This window comes from Vitis riparia, chromosome 11, assembly GCF_004353265.1.
Source record: "Vitis riparia cultivar Riparia Gloire de Montpellier isolate 1030 chromosome 11, EGFV_Vit.rip_1.0, whole genome shotgun sequence".
NCBI classification, from domain to species: Eukaryota; Viridiplantae; Streptophyta; class Magnoliopsida; order Vitales; family Vitaceae; genus Vitis; species Vitis riparia.
Genome location: NC_048441.1, coordinates 16,890,031 through 16,904,861, shown reverse-complemented (window position 1 = coordinate 16,904,861; position 14,831 = coordinate 16,890,031). Strand labels below are relative to the sequence as shown.

The 14,831-nt window shown below is 33.0% G+C and overlaps 2 protein-coding genes across 3 annotated transcripts; both read right to left on the bottom strand.

Moving 5' to 3' along the window:
• Nucleotides 1-501: 501 nt before the first annotated feature.
• Nucleotides 502-8,383, bottom strand: LOC117925596 (rRNA N6-adenosine-methyltransferase METTL5). 2 transcript variants are annotated; one of them, XM_034844657.1, is made up of 9 exons: nt 8,200-8,380; nt 7,939-7,995; nt 7,711-7,808; nt 7,402-7,471; nt 7,139-7,187; nt 2,727-2,815; nt 2,587-2,634; nt 1,737-1,796; nt 502-925 (listed from the first exon to the last, which is right to left on the bottom strand). In XM_034844657.1, exons 1-9 carry the CDS (start codon nt 8,257-8,259, stop codon nt 794-796), a joined length of 663 nt encoding a protein of 220 aa, XP_034700548.1. In that variant the 5' UTR covers nt 8,260-8,380; the 3' UTR covers nt 502-793. The 2 variants fall into 2 exon arrangements, 1 of the variants encoding a protein (XP_034700548.1); XR_004652991.1 differs by having other exon boundaries at nt 894-925; nt 2,574-2,634; nt 8,200-8,383.
• A 1,724-nt stretch (nt 8,384-10,107) lies between these two features.
• Nucleotides 10,108-14,525, bottom strand: LOC117924511 (DNA-directed RNA polymerases II and IV subunit 5A). Its single transcript, XM_034843138.1, has 5 exons — nt 14,366-14,525; nt 11,985-12,185; nt 11,558-11,737; nt 10,652-10,765; nt 10,108-10,448 (listed from the first exon to the last, which is right to left on the bottom strand). Exons 2-5 carry the CDS (start codon nt 12,183-12,185, stop codon nt 10,323-10,325), a joined length of 621 nt encoding a protein of 206 aa, XP_034699029.1. The 5' UTR covers nt 14,366-14,525; the 3' UTR covers nt 10,108-10,322.
• Nucleotides 14,526-14,831: the final 306 nt, after the last annotated feature.

The following is a 14,831-nucleotide window of genomic DNA, read 5'->3' as shown; positions in this document are numbered from 1 at the left end:
ATTCTCTCAATTACTTGAAAATTGTTCTATAATTTAAAATTTAGCAAGTAATTATTTATTTATTCTTTAATAATATTTGTGATTAAAATATTTAAAATTTATATTATTCAATATATAAAAATAGTTTGTATATATTAAATAGTACATGCGTGAGTATTATTTTATAATATGTTTTATGCATTTAAAAAATTACCATAATTTTTTAAAATTTTTTACAAAACAAATAATATAAAAAAAAATATATTAAAAAATTGAATGAGAATAATAAATTTATATCTCAAATTAGAATTAATATATCCGATATATAAAAAAAATTAAAAATATATCTCATTATTTATCATACACCAGATATACTAATTAATATGATAATTTATCCTATATGTTAATATCGGAAGTACTGGAATTACAACTTGAGTTTTGACTCGATTTGCTGCGGCAGGGGCTTATAAGAAAGCTGGACAAATCTGAAGGCAAACCCTATATGGAAGAAACTGATGCAAATTTCGCAACCAAAAATGACAATTTTCACTTAGCATTTGCCTTGACATATGTTCAATTCCATTATACACCCGAATCCTAGCTTTTCCATGTTCTTACTAGATTGAAACACTTTAATCCAAATGCGAGAACTCCAGGCCACATTGAATTTTCTCCAGGATCATAATATACACGAATTTTGCGGGTTTTTCTTGTAAATATTTATATCTAGAGGGGAAAAACGCCTGAGGATTCTCTCCATCCAAATGTTACAGGAAAAGGGAAAAAAAAACTAGATAAATAGAGCCACATTAATCTATCTCAAACTTTCATCTGCTATGATGCCACCTAGCTTGTCTTTTTGAGGGACGAATCGCCAGAGGTCCACTGCAATATCCACTTCTTTCTTCTTATGAAATTTGTATAGCTGCTGTACGTCGTATCTCAGCTGTGGGGACAACAAGAGAATAAGATACCAAGATGTCAGTTTCATAAAAATAGCAATATTCATGTCTCCACCAACAACATGCTCACTCATCCAACTATGAACATAACCTGCATTAATTTCATGAATAAAGTGTAGGGACAATTTATTAGCAATTTAATAGAGCATTTAGACAGAAAAAGAATGAATAGAGAGAAACACGATGCAGTCAAAAGTCATGTCCCTCAAGTGGTTGAAAAATGGATTCGTTAGATTCCTTCAATTTTTGAAATTTTCAAGTTAAATTTTGATGGTTCAAGGGTAGAGAATAGAAGTGCATCATGATGGGTTATTAGAGATTCTAATGGTATAATAAAAGTGGTTGCAAATAGGCATATGGGCAATGCGTCAATAATTATTGCAGAATCTATGGCTTTTAAAGATGGTGTGTTAGCTGCTAAAAACAATGGGTTCTTAAATCTAGAGATTGAAGGTGACTCAAAGTAGTGATAGATAGTTGTAACAAAAAGAGTAACATTCCTGGTTCTATTATGTTGTTAATGAAAGATATTTGGAAGATAACTCAAGACCTTAATGTTTGTATTTGTTGTTATATTTATAAACAAGCAAATAGAACAACAGATTATTTAGCTAAAAAATGTATCTATAATTTAGAGTCTTATCACTTGGAGGTCAGATTTTCCTAGAGATGTTATAAAGTTAGACTTCGAAGATTATTGCAGTTCTTTCAATAAATGTGTAAATACTCTACTTTGTAATTTATTTCCATTAAAAAGGAAAAAAAAAAAAAAACTCATTTTTACTGTTTTAGTACCTCACATAAAACTTCAGCACTACTAGCGTTGAAATTGCGCAAAGCTGCCTTTCTCACATGCTGCAAATACCAAAAAATGAACTCATTGTTGTACACATGATAAATATTTTTAAAAACAGCTGATTTAGAACTTATATTACCATAGGAGGAACAAAACAAAACAGGCCAAACGCATGCCTTTCCATCATATGAACAACCAAACAGTAGAAGACCACTAGGAAGCAAGATTTTGACACTAGATGAATTCAGGTTTCATGTAAGCGACAAGCAACAATGCACCACCAACATTAAATACATTGAGTACAAATCTTATGATGCAACCCATTAACATGTGACTTCAAATAAAGAGATATAACATGAACATGGAAGACCCAGCAAATACAGAATAAATCAGTCCTAGCAACAAAATTTATAGGATAAAAAGGTGTATAACTGAATGATTGCAACTTCATTCAGATTGCAAGAGTGGTCCAAATGGATTTCACATTAACAATAATCCAACAGGGGTGAACCCTAAGGCCTGGCTTAACTGGCTAGGGTGTGTGAGGATGACGTAAGTTCTAGTTTGGTTCTGCATAAAAGAAAAAAAATTACTTATAAAAGGAGAATGCTACTTGAGTGCATCTTGCAGTGGGTCCTGGACCACTGAATATATGCCATGTCTTCTATTTAAGTGCTTAAGAATCAAAACTTGGGGTTTGAGGCTCAAAGAAAGTTTTGTATATAATGTATAATACTATATTTAGCTATTTTTATCACTTGAAAAAGGCCTACTGCTGAAAATAGTAGCACTACTTTCCCAAATAATTTGTAAAAGGCAGATCTGATCAAGCTTACAACTTTAGCTTACATCTCTTGTTGAGCTCTTATGCAAAGAATAAACTGCTTGAGAAGCCACCTGACACAACCAATTAATGAAAATAGATCAATTAGAACAAATATAAATCACAAGCATGTATCTGAAAAATGAGAAAATGGTACCATCTTTACCTTCAAAGCCACAGCGAGAAAATCCATGTCAGCTCCCTTCTTCCGTGTTCCAAATGGAGGATTCATTACAACAGTATCAACAATTTGACCTACATAAGATATAATCATTGTTACATGGACATAAAATTAAAAGACAAGTGCAGTAATATATGTTGAAGAGCATGTATACAGAGAACATATATACAATTAGCTATTCAATTGAAGAAACAAGGATTAGGATGTCTATTAAGAAATAATTAGCATAAAATCTCATGGAAGGTCATATTTAAGAACTCAAATGTAGATTCTATAAAGGCTTGTGCATGTTGTGATCCAGCCCAAGTCCAATTTTGTACATTAAAATTAGTCTGGACCAACTCCAACCCTTGTGGGCCAAAATTTTAGCCTCATGCTGGCTCAACTTGATGTGTGGTAAAGGCTTATATTCAATGAGCTACAAATCTTCTCAGTTATACTCTCTTTTACTGAGTTTGAGCCACCTCAAGTCTTGATCCTATCTTGATGATGCTTTGGTTAGTAGAAGTGCCAACTCCAAATTTCATCAAATTTATCGTTAATCTCTGAAAGGAATTTGTATGAAGAGAGTGTTTTAAAGAGAATGTGGAAAGAGGATATAGATGCATTTTCCCATTGCAACGTCCTCACAAACTACACCTTTTTAAATAACTATTACAAGAAACCTAACACAATCCTATCTTGTAGCAAAAAGACTGCTCTCTTTCATTATTCTAGTAACATTCACAAGGGAATACCAAGGAAGAAGATGGTATAGTCGGCAAGGTTGAAGACATTTAAACTGTTCAGAGTGGAGAAATCTATTCTCGAACCTGAGAGAACGTGGAGAAAAACTCATCAAGTAATTAGAGTAGAAGCTGTTTTCCCAAGGAGGAAGAGTATGATAAAGAAAAACCAAAAATCAGAGCACCTACTTCAACTACCCATTGAAATCATACAGAGGTAGTGACAGTTTCTCGATGAAAAGGATACTGGAACAATAGGTCATTGATTCACATCTCAACTGATTTCTTAAAAAGGTGAAGCATTATCAAACTTTTTATCCAGTGACGAGAAAAGAACTACTATGACATCATGGACAAAATCAAGGCTTGGAGTTGAAGCATTGAACCAAGAAGTGAAATGTATCATATGAATTTCAAGAACTGGGTGAGCCTCAACAAGCTTGTGCATAATAGCATGTGGATACAACTCATTGAGGATAACCAATTCAGGGCAGAGGTGGATTCAATGGTACCACAGTAGCTTGAGCTAACTTGGGAAGGGTGGAAGAAACATGCAGGGATAAAGATTGACATTGAATAATAAGAGAGGAGGCACCCCTGTTAACAATGCTTATTAATAGCTTAAGTGTCTTCACCGTTGTCAGCTTCATTACTTTCTTTTTTTATACTGTCTTGAATGCTACTACACGACATCGTGTTTCTTATAATAGAGATTTTTCAAAAATTGTTAGCTTACTTAGGATGGCATTTAACAAGACAAATCCTCCTGAAATAGGAAAAGAGAGGGTTTCTAATTTCTATGAAACATTAAGCTCAATAGAGAGTTCTATTTCAATGTAAAGATCATCAAGATAAGAACACATTTGGACCTCTACTGAACATCTCTCAAAAAACTTCCTCTAAAATGAACAACTCTAATTTTGATGAACATTTTTTTATGGTACATTCTGTCTTTTATTTTGAAGTAGGTTATTGTGAAACTAAATACATTGTAAAACATTTTAACCATCAAAAAGAGTTTTTACACAATCAAAAAGTTGCAACAAATAGGCTTTTAGTAAGTATTTTACAAGTACTTATACTAATTCATTAACAAGTAGCAAAGAAGCAAGTAATTGCTTGTAAGATGGGGATCCTTTTCCTGTATGAGAGGGTCTATTATCAAGGAATCCTGCTGACAGTCAAAAGAAAAAATAACCGAATTGAACATTTTGCCTAAATTTGGAATTTTTTTTTTTGATAGGAAACGCCACAAAGATATATTAATATAAAAAGGAAGTACAAGAAGAAGGATGAGAAATCCTCCCACCAAAGACAACTAAATTACAGGAAAATACACATAAAACAAATGAACTCCCACTAAGGACCAGTCCTTATGGAGTACACACCGCTATCCAATCTAGTTGAATCACATTAAGGGGAATCCCCTTAAATGCCTTGGAACAGAAAGCCCAAAGGGAAGCAAGGAAAACAATAGAGTCCCAAAGGAACTCTGAATTCCTTGCTTTATCCTCGAAAATCCTTGCGTTTCTTTCCCACCACACAACCCGAATTAGAGCTATGCTTGCAGCTTGCAGCTTGCCACAAAACTGTTCCTCTCTTAGAATTACCGAAGCCTTTAAATTTGATGGACATCATGTCATATATGCTCCTTGGGGGAACTCAATCCATCTTAGCTAACTGAAATAACCTGTGTCACAACCCAATCGTCAAGGAACAATGAATAAAAAGATGATCTGTTGATTCCCCGTGTTTCATGCACATGATACAAATATCAAGACTAAGGGCTTTGTAGGGTCTTCTCACTTGTAACATATCATTAGTATTCACCTTCTTGTGTGCCACTAACCAGACAAAGGACTTCACTTTGAAAGGAACTTGAGAATTCCACACGAACTTTGAAGGAGAGTTCTAAGGAGATCCAGAAGATTGAGATGATGCTAGAAAAAAGGATTTGACTGAAAAAAGCCCTGAAGAGGATAATGGTCATAATCTGGCATCTGGGACCAAAGGAAAGAGATACAAATCATCAAGAGACCGCATGAGGCCTTCTAAGTCCTCAATCTCAGAATCTGACAGGTTACGGCAGAAATTCAAATTCCACGAGAAAGGCCGAGATGGACCGAGAACTGAAGAAATAGAAATGTTTTTATCCACGACTACTCTAAATAGTCTTGGATATTGGGTTCCCAAAGGTTGGTCCCCCCACCACAAATCTTCCCAGAACCGAATTCTTTCCCCGTTTCCTACTACATACCGAGTAATCAAAGAAAACCCCTAAAAGACTTGAGCAATAGCCTTCCAAGGACAGCGATGTGACCATCTGACTAAAGTGTTAGCATCCCAACCATTAGAGTGTGAACCATAAATGCTTAAAATGACCTGATGCCAAAGAGCTGAACCCTCTCTAGGATACCTCCATAACCATTTCCCTAGAAGAGCGAGATTCCTCCAAGAAATATTCCCCAAACCCAAACCCCCTATTGTCTTCGGTTTGCACACAACATCCCACCTCACTGAATGATCCCTTTTGCCTTCCCCAACCCCTGACCATAAAAAATCCCTTTGCAACCTCTCTATTTTTGCAGCCACTGAAACGGGAATTTTAAATAAGGAAAGGAAGTAACTTGGCAAATGGGTAAGACAAGATTGGATAAGAGTTATCCTCCCCCCGAAGGATAAGTAAGCCTTTTGCCACCCATCTAATCTACTTGAGATTCTCTCAACCACTGGATCCCAAAAGCCACACACCTTAGGGTTCCCGCCCAAAGGGAGACCCAGATAGAGAATAGGTCATCCGGACGCCTTACAATCAAGCATCACAGCCAATCTTGAAAGATGAGTCTGATCAAGATTGATGTCATAAATACTACTCTTGTTAAGATTGACCATGAGCCCAGAAATGTGCCCAAACACTAACAAAAGACTCTTCAGAGTCTGCAGCTCTTCCTCCCTTAAGTTAGAAAAGAATATGGTGTCATCAGCAAATTGCAAATGGGACACCCTAGTTCTATTTCTACCCACCCTGAAACCCTCCATCATATTTCTTTCCTCAGCTCTCATAAGCATCATACTCAGTACATCTGCGACTAAAGTAAACAAAAAAGGGGATAAAGGGTCGCCTTGTCTTAATCCTCTTGATAATTTAGTATTCGTTACTTGATGTTATGAATAATAAGCACATTACTAAACCTTTGATCTGATGAACTGTAACTAAAAATTGCAGTGTACCACGTTTAGTGACACCTTCTATCTTCAGAAAGCTCCTAAATTGACAATTATTATGAATTCTTGATAGGTTGTCTTATTCATTTTTGTCCTTATGAGGACTTGAACCTGAAACCTCCCACCCACACACCCCAACCTTTATACTAGTTGAGCCAGGCCTCAAGGGCTCCTATATCGATGATTATGCTCTGCACTTGTTGCAGTCAGTAATGAATGACAACATCAATGTTGAGTAGTAAACTTTGTTTATTTTAAATTTTAGGGAAATCATGAGTGGTAGGCATCCCATATAGCCCCAATCTCAAATGAAAGAGTAAATATAATGACAGTTTCATTGAAGCACACTTTTACAGGGAGAAATTAGGTAATGGGGAACAGTGATGTGGAGGAAAAGGTAGCATGCTTAATATTTTATCATCATTTTAGAGGGATCAAGAAACAAACCTCTCCATCCCAAGTTCTTGACATCGCAGTGCACAAAATTCATATCCAACTGCAGTTGAAATCGATTAACACAGCAATGTGTAAGTTGACTACAGCTAAAACATAAAAATGTTCTTTACTCAGTAAATAATTGCATCAAATGAAATGAGATTTAAAATGAAATTAAAAAAGAACTCCACCAATTTAATGCATGAAGTTGCAGCACAACAGATCTAGACAGGATGACGGACAGAAAATACCAAGCTAGGGGGAACAAGACATACCTCAAGATCCTCTGCATTTAGTGAAGCAATTTCAAGTGATTGAGGATCAATATCGAGGCCAATAACATGTCTGTTGAAAAATAATCAAAAGTGACATAAAAAATAAATAAATAAAAAGGATGTATAAATCAAAAGCTTGCTAAAAAAAAAAAATCGAATTTATCTTTGTTTTAATTTTTATGAAATCATTATTATGGATTTAGAATTTGGGGTAGGGGCATGTAGCTTTATAGGGCTGAGTCTTAAAAGTATTATGAAGCTTAAAGGGTTGAAGTAGAAAGAAAAATGGGCAAAAGCTATACTACTCACTCAGCACCCAAGAGAGCAGCTGCCACACCCAAAGTACCACACCCACAACCAAAATCAGCCACTACCTTGTTACTCACGTCACCAAATGAATTCTCCGCCTTACCAAATTTCCAAACAACAATGAGCACCATTACAATTAGAGCAGAAACTGAAGCGAATATGAAGATAAAGGAAGAAGGATCAACAAATGAATAAGCATAAAATATGTATAATCTTAGAGAGTGATACAGTGAAGAGCATCCGAGAGGCAATATGAGGGCCAGTCGGGTACTGTTCCAGTTCCACCTGCAGTAGCAACAAACCATCTCAATTCACTCAATCAGACGTGTTACGACTTGGTACTGTTAACTATACTCCGTTTGGCAACCGAGAAAAGGTAGGAAAAGAAGAGACAAAGAATGCTTTGGAATGCTCAGATTGCAATGTTACAGCTGGTTTTTCGAAAATTTTCTGAGCAACCAAACAGAGAGAGCAGGAAAGGAGAGAGACCTTTGGGTTGGAGAACTGTTGAAGATCACCGAGGAAGGATTCTAACTGCTTCAGCTTCATCTTCCTCCAATCAACGATAATTTTGGAAAAGGGAATAGTGGTGGGTTCATCCCCTTTTTGAAAGGAAACCCTAATTTTTTTTCTTTTCCAAAATTAGAAAAAGGGAATTTAATGGGATATACTGGGAATTTTAACTTTAGTTCGAGCCATTTATGAATTATGATACGCGATTCATCCGGGATATTAATATGCGATGCATCTCCTTTTTCTCTGTTGCTCCCTTTCAATCTGGGACGTCCACGTGGCAAAGGGCCCAAAAGGTTGTTTTTGGAATTCCGATAAAAAGTACAAACCGGATTTAAAATAATTGTACGCTGATTAGAAAGAAAAAGTAATTTGCAGAATATGCTACTCACGAATGTAGTTCCAAGATTACCATGGTTTGACCCAGATAAGGAAAAAGAAATTGCAAGAAAAAATTGTCCAAAATATATTTTCGAAAAAATGAAACCAGAAAACATTTTTTCATGAAAATTTTCAGTCCAAAATAGACAAATATATATATATATATATATATATATATATTTTTCATTTTAAAATGTCTTTTAGAATGAGGATTTTAGTTCAAAATAAGTGTTGATTTTTTTTTCAAATTAAAAAAAAAAAATTCCAACAAATGTAAGAAAATATTGTAAATTTTTTTAAAAATAAACTAAAGAATGAGAGAAAAAATAATCCTTTGAATTAAGATATATTTTTTATTTACCAATTTGTAAAGATTTAAAATATAAATAAGAAAATTAAAATATTTTAATTAATTTTTAATATATAATATAAAATTAATGGAAACATTTTTTTAATCTGTTCAAATTATTATGAAAATGATATATAAAATTAAAATTAAAATTTAGATAGTGTTTTCGAAAATAATTTTCAAAAATAATTTCTCATAATAGTTAACAAATGAGAACAATTAAAATTGTCTTTTAAAAATACCATATTTTTTATTTTTAAAAAGGGAAACTATTTTTTCTAATTATCAAATAATTTTTAAAAAAATATAAAGAAAATAGACAACCAGTGTTTGGTTCCGAAAAATATTAAGAAAAGAAAAAAAGTAAAGAAAAATAATTTTTTTTATATTTGATTATCTTTATGAACAATATCAAAGAAAATAAAGTATAATTAAAATTAGTTAAAATTTTCTATATTTTTTAAATTATTTAATATGTATATCTATGAATTAAAATAAATTTAAAATAACAACTAAAAATAATTTATCTATTTTTTTATTTTTCTATACTTTCTCTTTCCTTCTCCTTTTCCTTTATATTTTATTTCCATTATATTTTTTTTCAATTTTTTTGGAAACCAAACATTGCTTAAGATTTTTTTTTTCTTTTTAAAAAAAACAAATATGAAATATATTCAAACATCACATTAATACTAGTTTGGATACAATTAAAAAAGAAGAAGAAAATAATAGTGAGACTTATATTTTATATTTTAAAATTTTACAATTTAAGATGCTAATTTTTTTAAAAAACCTCAATTGTTTAAGGGAAGATTCAAAGAGTTATTACCGTTTCTATTTTTTAAAACAACAAATAAGAAATCTATGCAAATAATACATTAATTTTTTAATTTTAATTTGTATATTTAACATTAAAAATATTTTAAAAATATCTAAACATTACATTCTTTTAACAAACAATAACATATATCTTACAAAGACCTCTAGATAGATCATATGATCAAGCTATTAATGAAATTATAAAGATTTTTTTATAAAATATTATTTTACAAACTTATAAATATGAAAATTATGAATTTAGTATATTGACTCTTAAGTTCTAATGTATAATGTGTAAAGAAAGACTTCTAAACAAGCCAAGCCAAGCCAACCCATAAACCATGATGCCACTGGTCACATGACATACTCATCAAATTAATTTTGGTTCAACTGATATAAAGCCATTGTGTATATGTTACATGGATGATTGTTATATATCATATATGAGTCAAGGAGCCATGAATTCGCCTTAACAATACATCTGGAATAAGCTTTTCACTCACACTAGCCTCAACAAAGAGTCCCTTCATTCCCAATGAGTAATAACAAGTCATACCACATATCGATAGGTGATGTATCGACCTGCAGTCTCACTTGGACGAATTATCTTTACAACTTGTCCTCGCTTCAGCCCGAAATATCTTGCAATCGGGTCGCTCACCTGAATTCGAGGTAGCTAAAAGAAGCATATATGAAAGAACATCAGATGGGATTTGCAACACAAGCAGAAACAAAACAGAGTATCCCAATTCCATGACACAAGACAATATGGCAAATCTTTTAAGTATAAACAACCAAAGACAATAGGGCAAAATCTTTTTGATAGGCAAGACAATAGGGTCATATCGCTTTGAAATATTATTGTTGCTCATCACTGACCTGTGTTTCTTTCACAGTATACCTCTCCAGCAAAGTCTTCTTCTCCTCACTGGTCAGCACCTGATGCTCAGGAACAAGAACATGTTCTTTGATGTTGACCAACAATTCTGCCTCCTGTAAAGCCAAAAAATGTTATACTCCACCTTGCCTTTTAATTTCAGAAGATAAAAGAGTAGTGAGTAGTGAGTAGTGAGAGTTTTCTCCCACAAGGGCCACAACTACTTGTACAGTGTTCTTATTTAATTATGAGAAAACCTAGAGTGCAACCTGAAAAATTGCCATTTTTAATGAACCTATGAGAGCTAATTATGCTTACTTTATTTAATTGAGAAAAAACCTGGAGAAATTGGTATTAAGTTGCAATCTTGGACAATGAATGCACCCTTATTCTTTCAGTTCATTGCTTAAGCAAGTTAGTAAAAGAAATAAATACTGAACATGCAAGAAGCACAAATGTAAACGATATGATATCCACAGCAAATGCATTCGGTAGTCTATGTAAGGCAAATGTACACAATAGAGAGTGTGCAACTGAACATATACTCAGCTGCATCTATGTGATTCCCACTCCTCTACTAATTCTTTCTGCAAAAAAGTAAATAAATCTGTTTGATCCAGCAATTCAATCTACACTTTTCAATAAGCTATAAAATACCATCTTACCCAAACTATATTGCCCATCAAATTACCAGGAACTTAAGTTCATTTAGAGGAGCAGATCTTTGGCCTGGAAGATGATTAGGATCTAAATAAAATTATTGTTGGCCTTAGAATTGAATAAACTTGTACTGCTCTAGCCACTGATGCCTAATATTTCCTTACCAAGAAATAATGAAAATCCATGCAGATTGCTAGAATTCAAGAAAGCCATAGTCACGTATTTTTAATTTTAGGTAAAACTTTTACCTGGAAAACTTCCAAGTGGAATTTTGTTGATATTTCGTTAATGCAAGTTCGAGCAAAGGGAGTCAAATTTTGTTGAACAACCAAAATTGCTCTGAAGACATTCTCCGATTTCATGCGATTGGTGTAGGTCTTCATTGTCTTAACACCAACCTTTTGTTCTTCAGGGAAGAAAACATAAATCTGGTCAAAGAGAAACCATCAATAAGTAAACATACAAAAGAAAGTAGAAAAGAATAAGAAACAGCATGCATCATACTACTAACATGCAACAAGTTCAATATTTTGAATAGATTATTAAGGGAAGAAATTAGTACATGAGAAACAAAAAATGATCCTATTCTTATCAGGTTTAATGAAAATCCCACTACGACTCAAGAATCCATATTCAAAATCAATGAGACATGCATGAAAAAAATAATAACTATACCTGATCAGAGCTATCAGTTCGCTTTGCTTTATTGATTACAAGGTCCTCTCTCTTCATGTTTTCACCAAATTTGCTCACAAATTGATGCTTTGTCATATTGATCTCAAAATCTCCAACAAAGTAACCCCTATCCTTCAGCATCTGCATCACTGTTTTTCTGATTCTGAATAGCCTTGAAATTTCTTCCTCTGATGCAGACATCTGTGAAAAGAAACTTTGTGAAAATCTGATTATGAAATATGAATGAAAAATCTTCAGAACAAAATTTTCTGCGAACAAGATTTTTTCAGCTAACAAAACATGAAAACTAAAATTTCAGATTACAAAACAGAAAATGTCTGATGCAAGATCATAGACATTCTAGCAATATAAGAGTTTTTTCTTTGTTATATAATGAGATAAGAAATCAAACAAGACAAAAGAAATGGAAAGAAAAGAAAAATTGCACCAAGCATCATTAAGCAATACCACCTAGGGTTCCAATGTAATCTCAGGGAGGCAATGACACCTTAGATAGCTACCGAAACTCCTATTAACTCTGTCAAATAAAATAGAAATATTACATATATATTTACGTCAAATGCATATACATTTATAGACACATGCACCTAACTTTCTTAATTAGACTACAACTCCCTTTACTAGTGGGAATTACCCCTTTTTTCTAATCAAATTAAAAGCAAAAAAAAAAAAAGAAATTTAACTGAGAAATGAACAACCAAATTAATCCTCATAATAAAAAAAATAAGAAATAAGTAAAAAATAATTTAAAAACCCTCCAACTAGCCTAAACTATCCTTGAGAGTGCTTCCAAAGTTGTAACCTAACTATGTCAGCAGTGCATCTTCATGATTTTGAATAATGCAATACACAATCACAACAAAGACTGCTAACAAAATTTGGTCAACACCAGCCAGTGTCTCTCTACAAAATTCTTGTTGTATGTTCTAACTCAACATTCCAACTCAATCAAATAATGTTGACAATGACTAATCAACGAGCTTAAAAATATTAGCAAACTGTATATCAAAACAGCGAACACTGAAAAGCATTTGAAATCAGTTCTCTAGTCACATAGAAAATATCAAAACCCTATATATTATTGTCCCTAAGAACCCTACTCTTAACAACTTGATTCCTGGAAAGTACAAGAGAAAGGAACTTCCTTGTAGGAAATGAAATTTTAATAAGCTAAGAGAACAGATGAGCAAGAAGTTCTTCAATACCATAGTTAGAGTTAGACAGGCATAAACGTCTCAAAGAGCCCAAGTGTGGGGACATGAGCAAAGTAAGATGAAATCAAATTTGCTGTGCAATTTTTATAGAACTTTACATTCATTTAATCAAGAACTATGACATATGAAAGCTAATGTGCTAATGCAATTTTTACAGAACCTCAGACTCAATTAATCAAGGCAATATAAGATGATCTAATGCACTAATGCATCTTTGTAGAATTTCCATTTAATCAGTCAAGAATCATATACTATGATTTTATGAAAAGCAAAGAAAAAAATAAAAGTGAATTGAAATTACTAATACACGATAACACAGGCCTCGAATGATTACAAATGGATCAAAATTCGTGGGTTTCAAAATTGTATACCAGAAACAAAGCTCTAAATTTTTTTTTACACAAGTATCAGAAATTTTAGCAATTTTTTTTAAAAAAAAATTCTGAAATTTATTTTTCTAAGAAAATTTTGAGATGTATGGCAAAGTCACTAATTTTACCTTATATTTCACATCTTTATTGTTTAATAATTGCAACAATCATAGCAAATTCACCTTAAAGGTCATAAAAAATTTCACCTTTTTATTATTTATCTGATAAATTAAATTCGTTTTACACTTTAAAGTTCTTCCTCTTTTTTTTTTTAGGAAATAGTTTTACATATGTTGTTGCTCTGCATCTAACTAAACTAAATCTAACTTTATACATGAAAAAATCCCAAATAGCAAAGACCGTTAATTTAACAAAAATTTCAGTCTGCGCTGTAATCCTAACTGGTAGCAGCTCTGGGCTGTTCAACGAGAAACCCTAGAATTCAAAATTTTCAGCAACAGCATTCCCAACTTATAAAGCACTACGAGTGAAATCCAACCGTCTGTATCGTCACCAGTAAAAAGAAGAAAAGTAAAAGAAAACCACATTGTGATTACCACATTACCTCTCTCACTATCTTTGCAAAAAATAATTAAAAAACTCAGATCAACTAAGGCAAAGAGTCAGGAATTTAAGTAACAGAACCTTTCTGTGTGTAAAAAAAAATTATGATTCAAAAATTTCTTTGATTCCATTATATTTTCTCAGCATCCAAACGATTGTATGTAACCTAAAATTCGATTGGTTGAATTGGGAATAGAGATTGGAACAGCACCTTGAACTCGGAGAACGACCAAACGAAACACAACGCTTGGAGAAAGAATGAATGAATCCAGAGATCGGTGCTTCTTGTACTGCAAGCAGACCCTGAACTCGGAGAACGACCGTAAGGCAGAGTTTGGGGAAGGAAGGACCGGGGCTTCTTGTCTTGTGCTGCAAGAAGCCCTAAAGCGGCGTATTTCAATCATGACGACGGGTTGGGTCTGGGCGAGGCCAAGTGTTGAAGTACTGGATCCAATGAAAGCAAATTCAAGTTCAGGCCCAGCCCACTTCACTTCATTTTTAAAATTTCCAATCCTTAACTTTGGGTATAACTCAAATTTATATTTTTTTTAAATCAAAATTTATTATTTATCATTTGATATAATATGTGAAATGTCATCTTTGTGCTTAATTTAGATTAAAATTTCATTTTTTAACTTACCTAAAAGGAAAAAAAATTCTGAATATCACAAACTGTC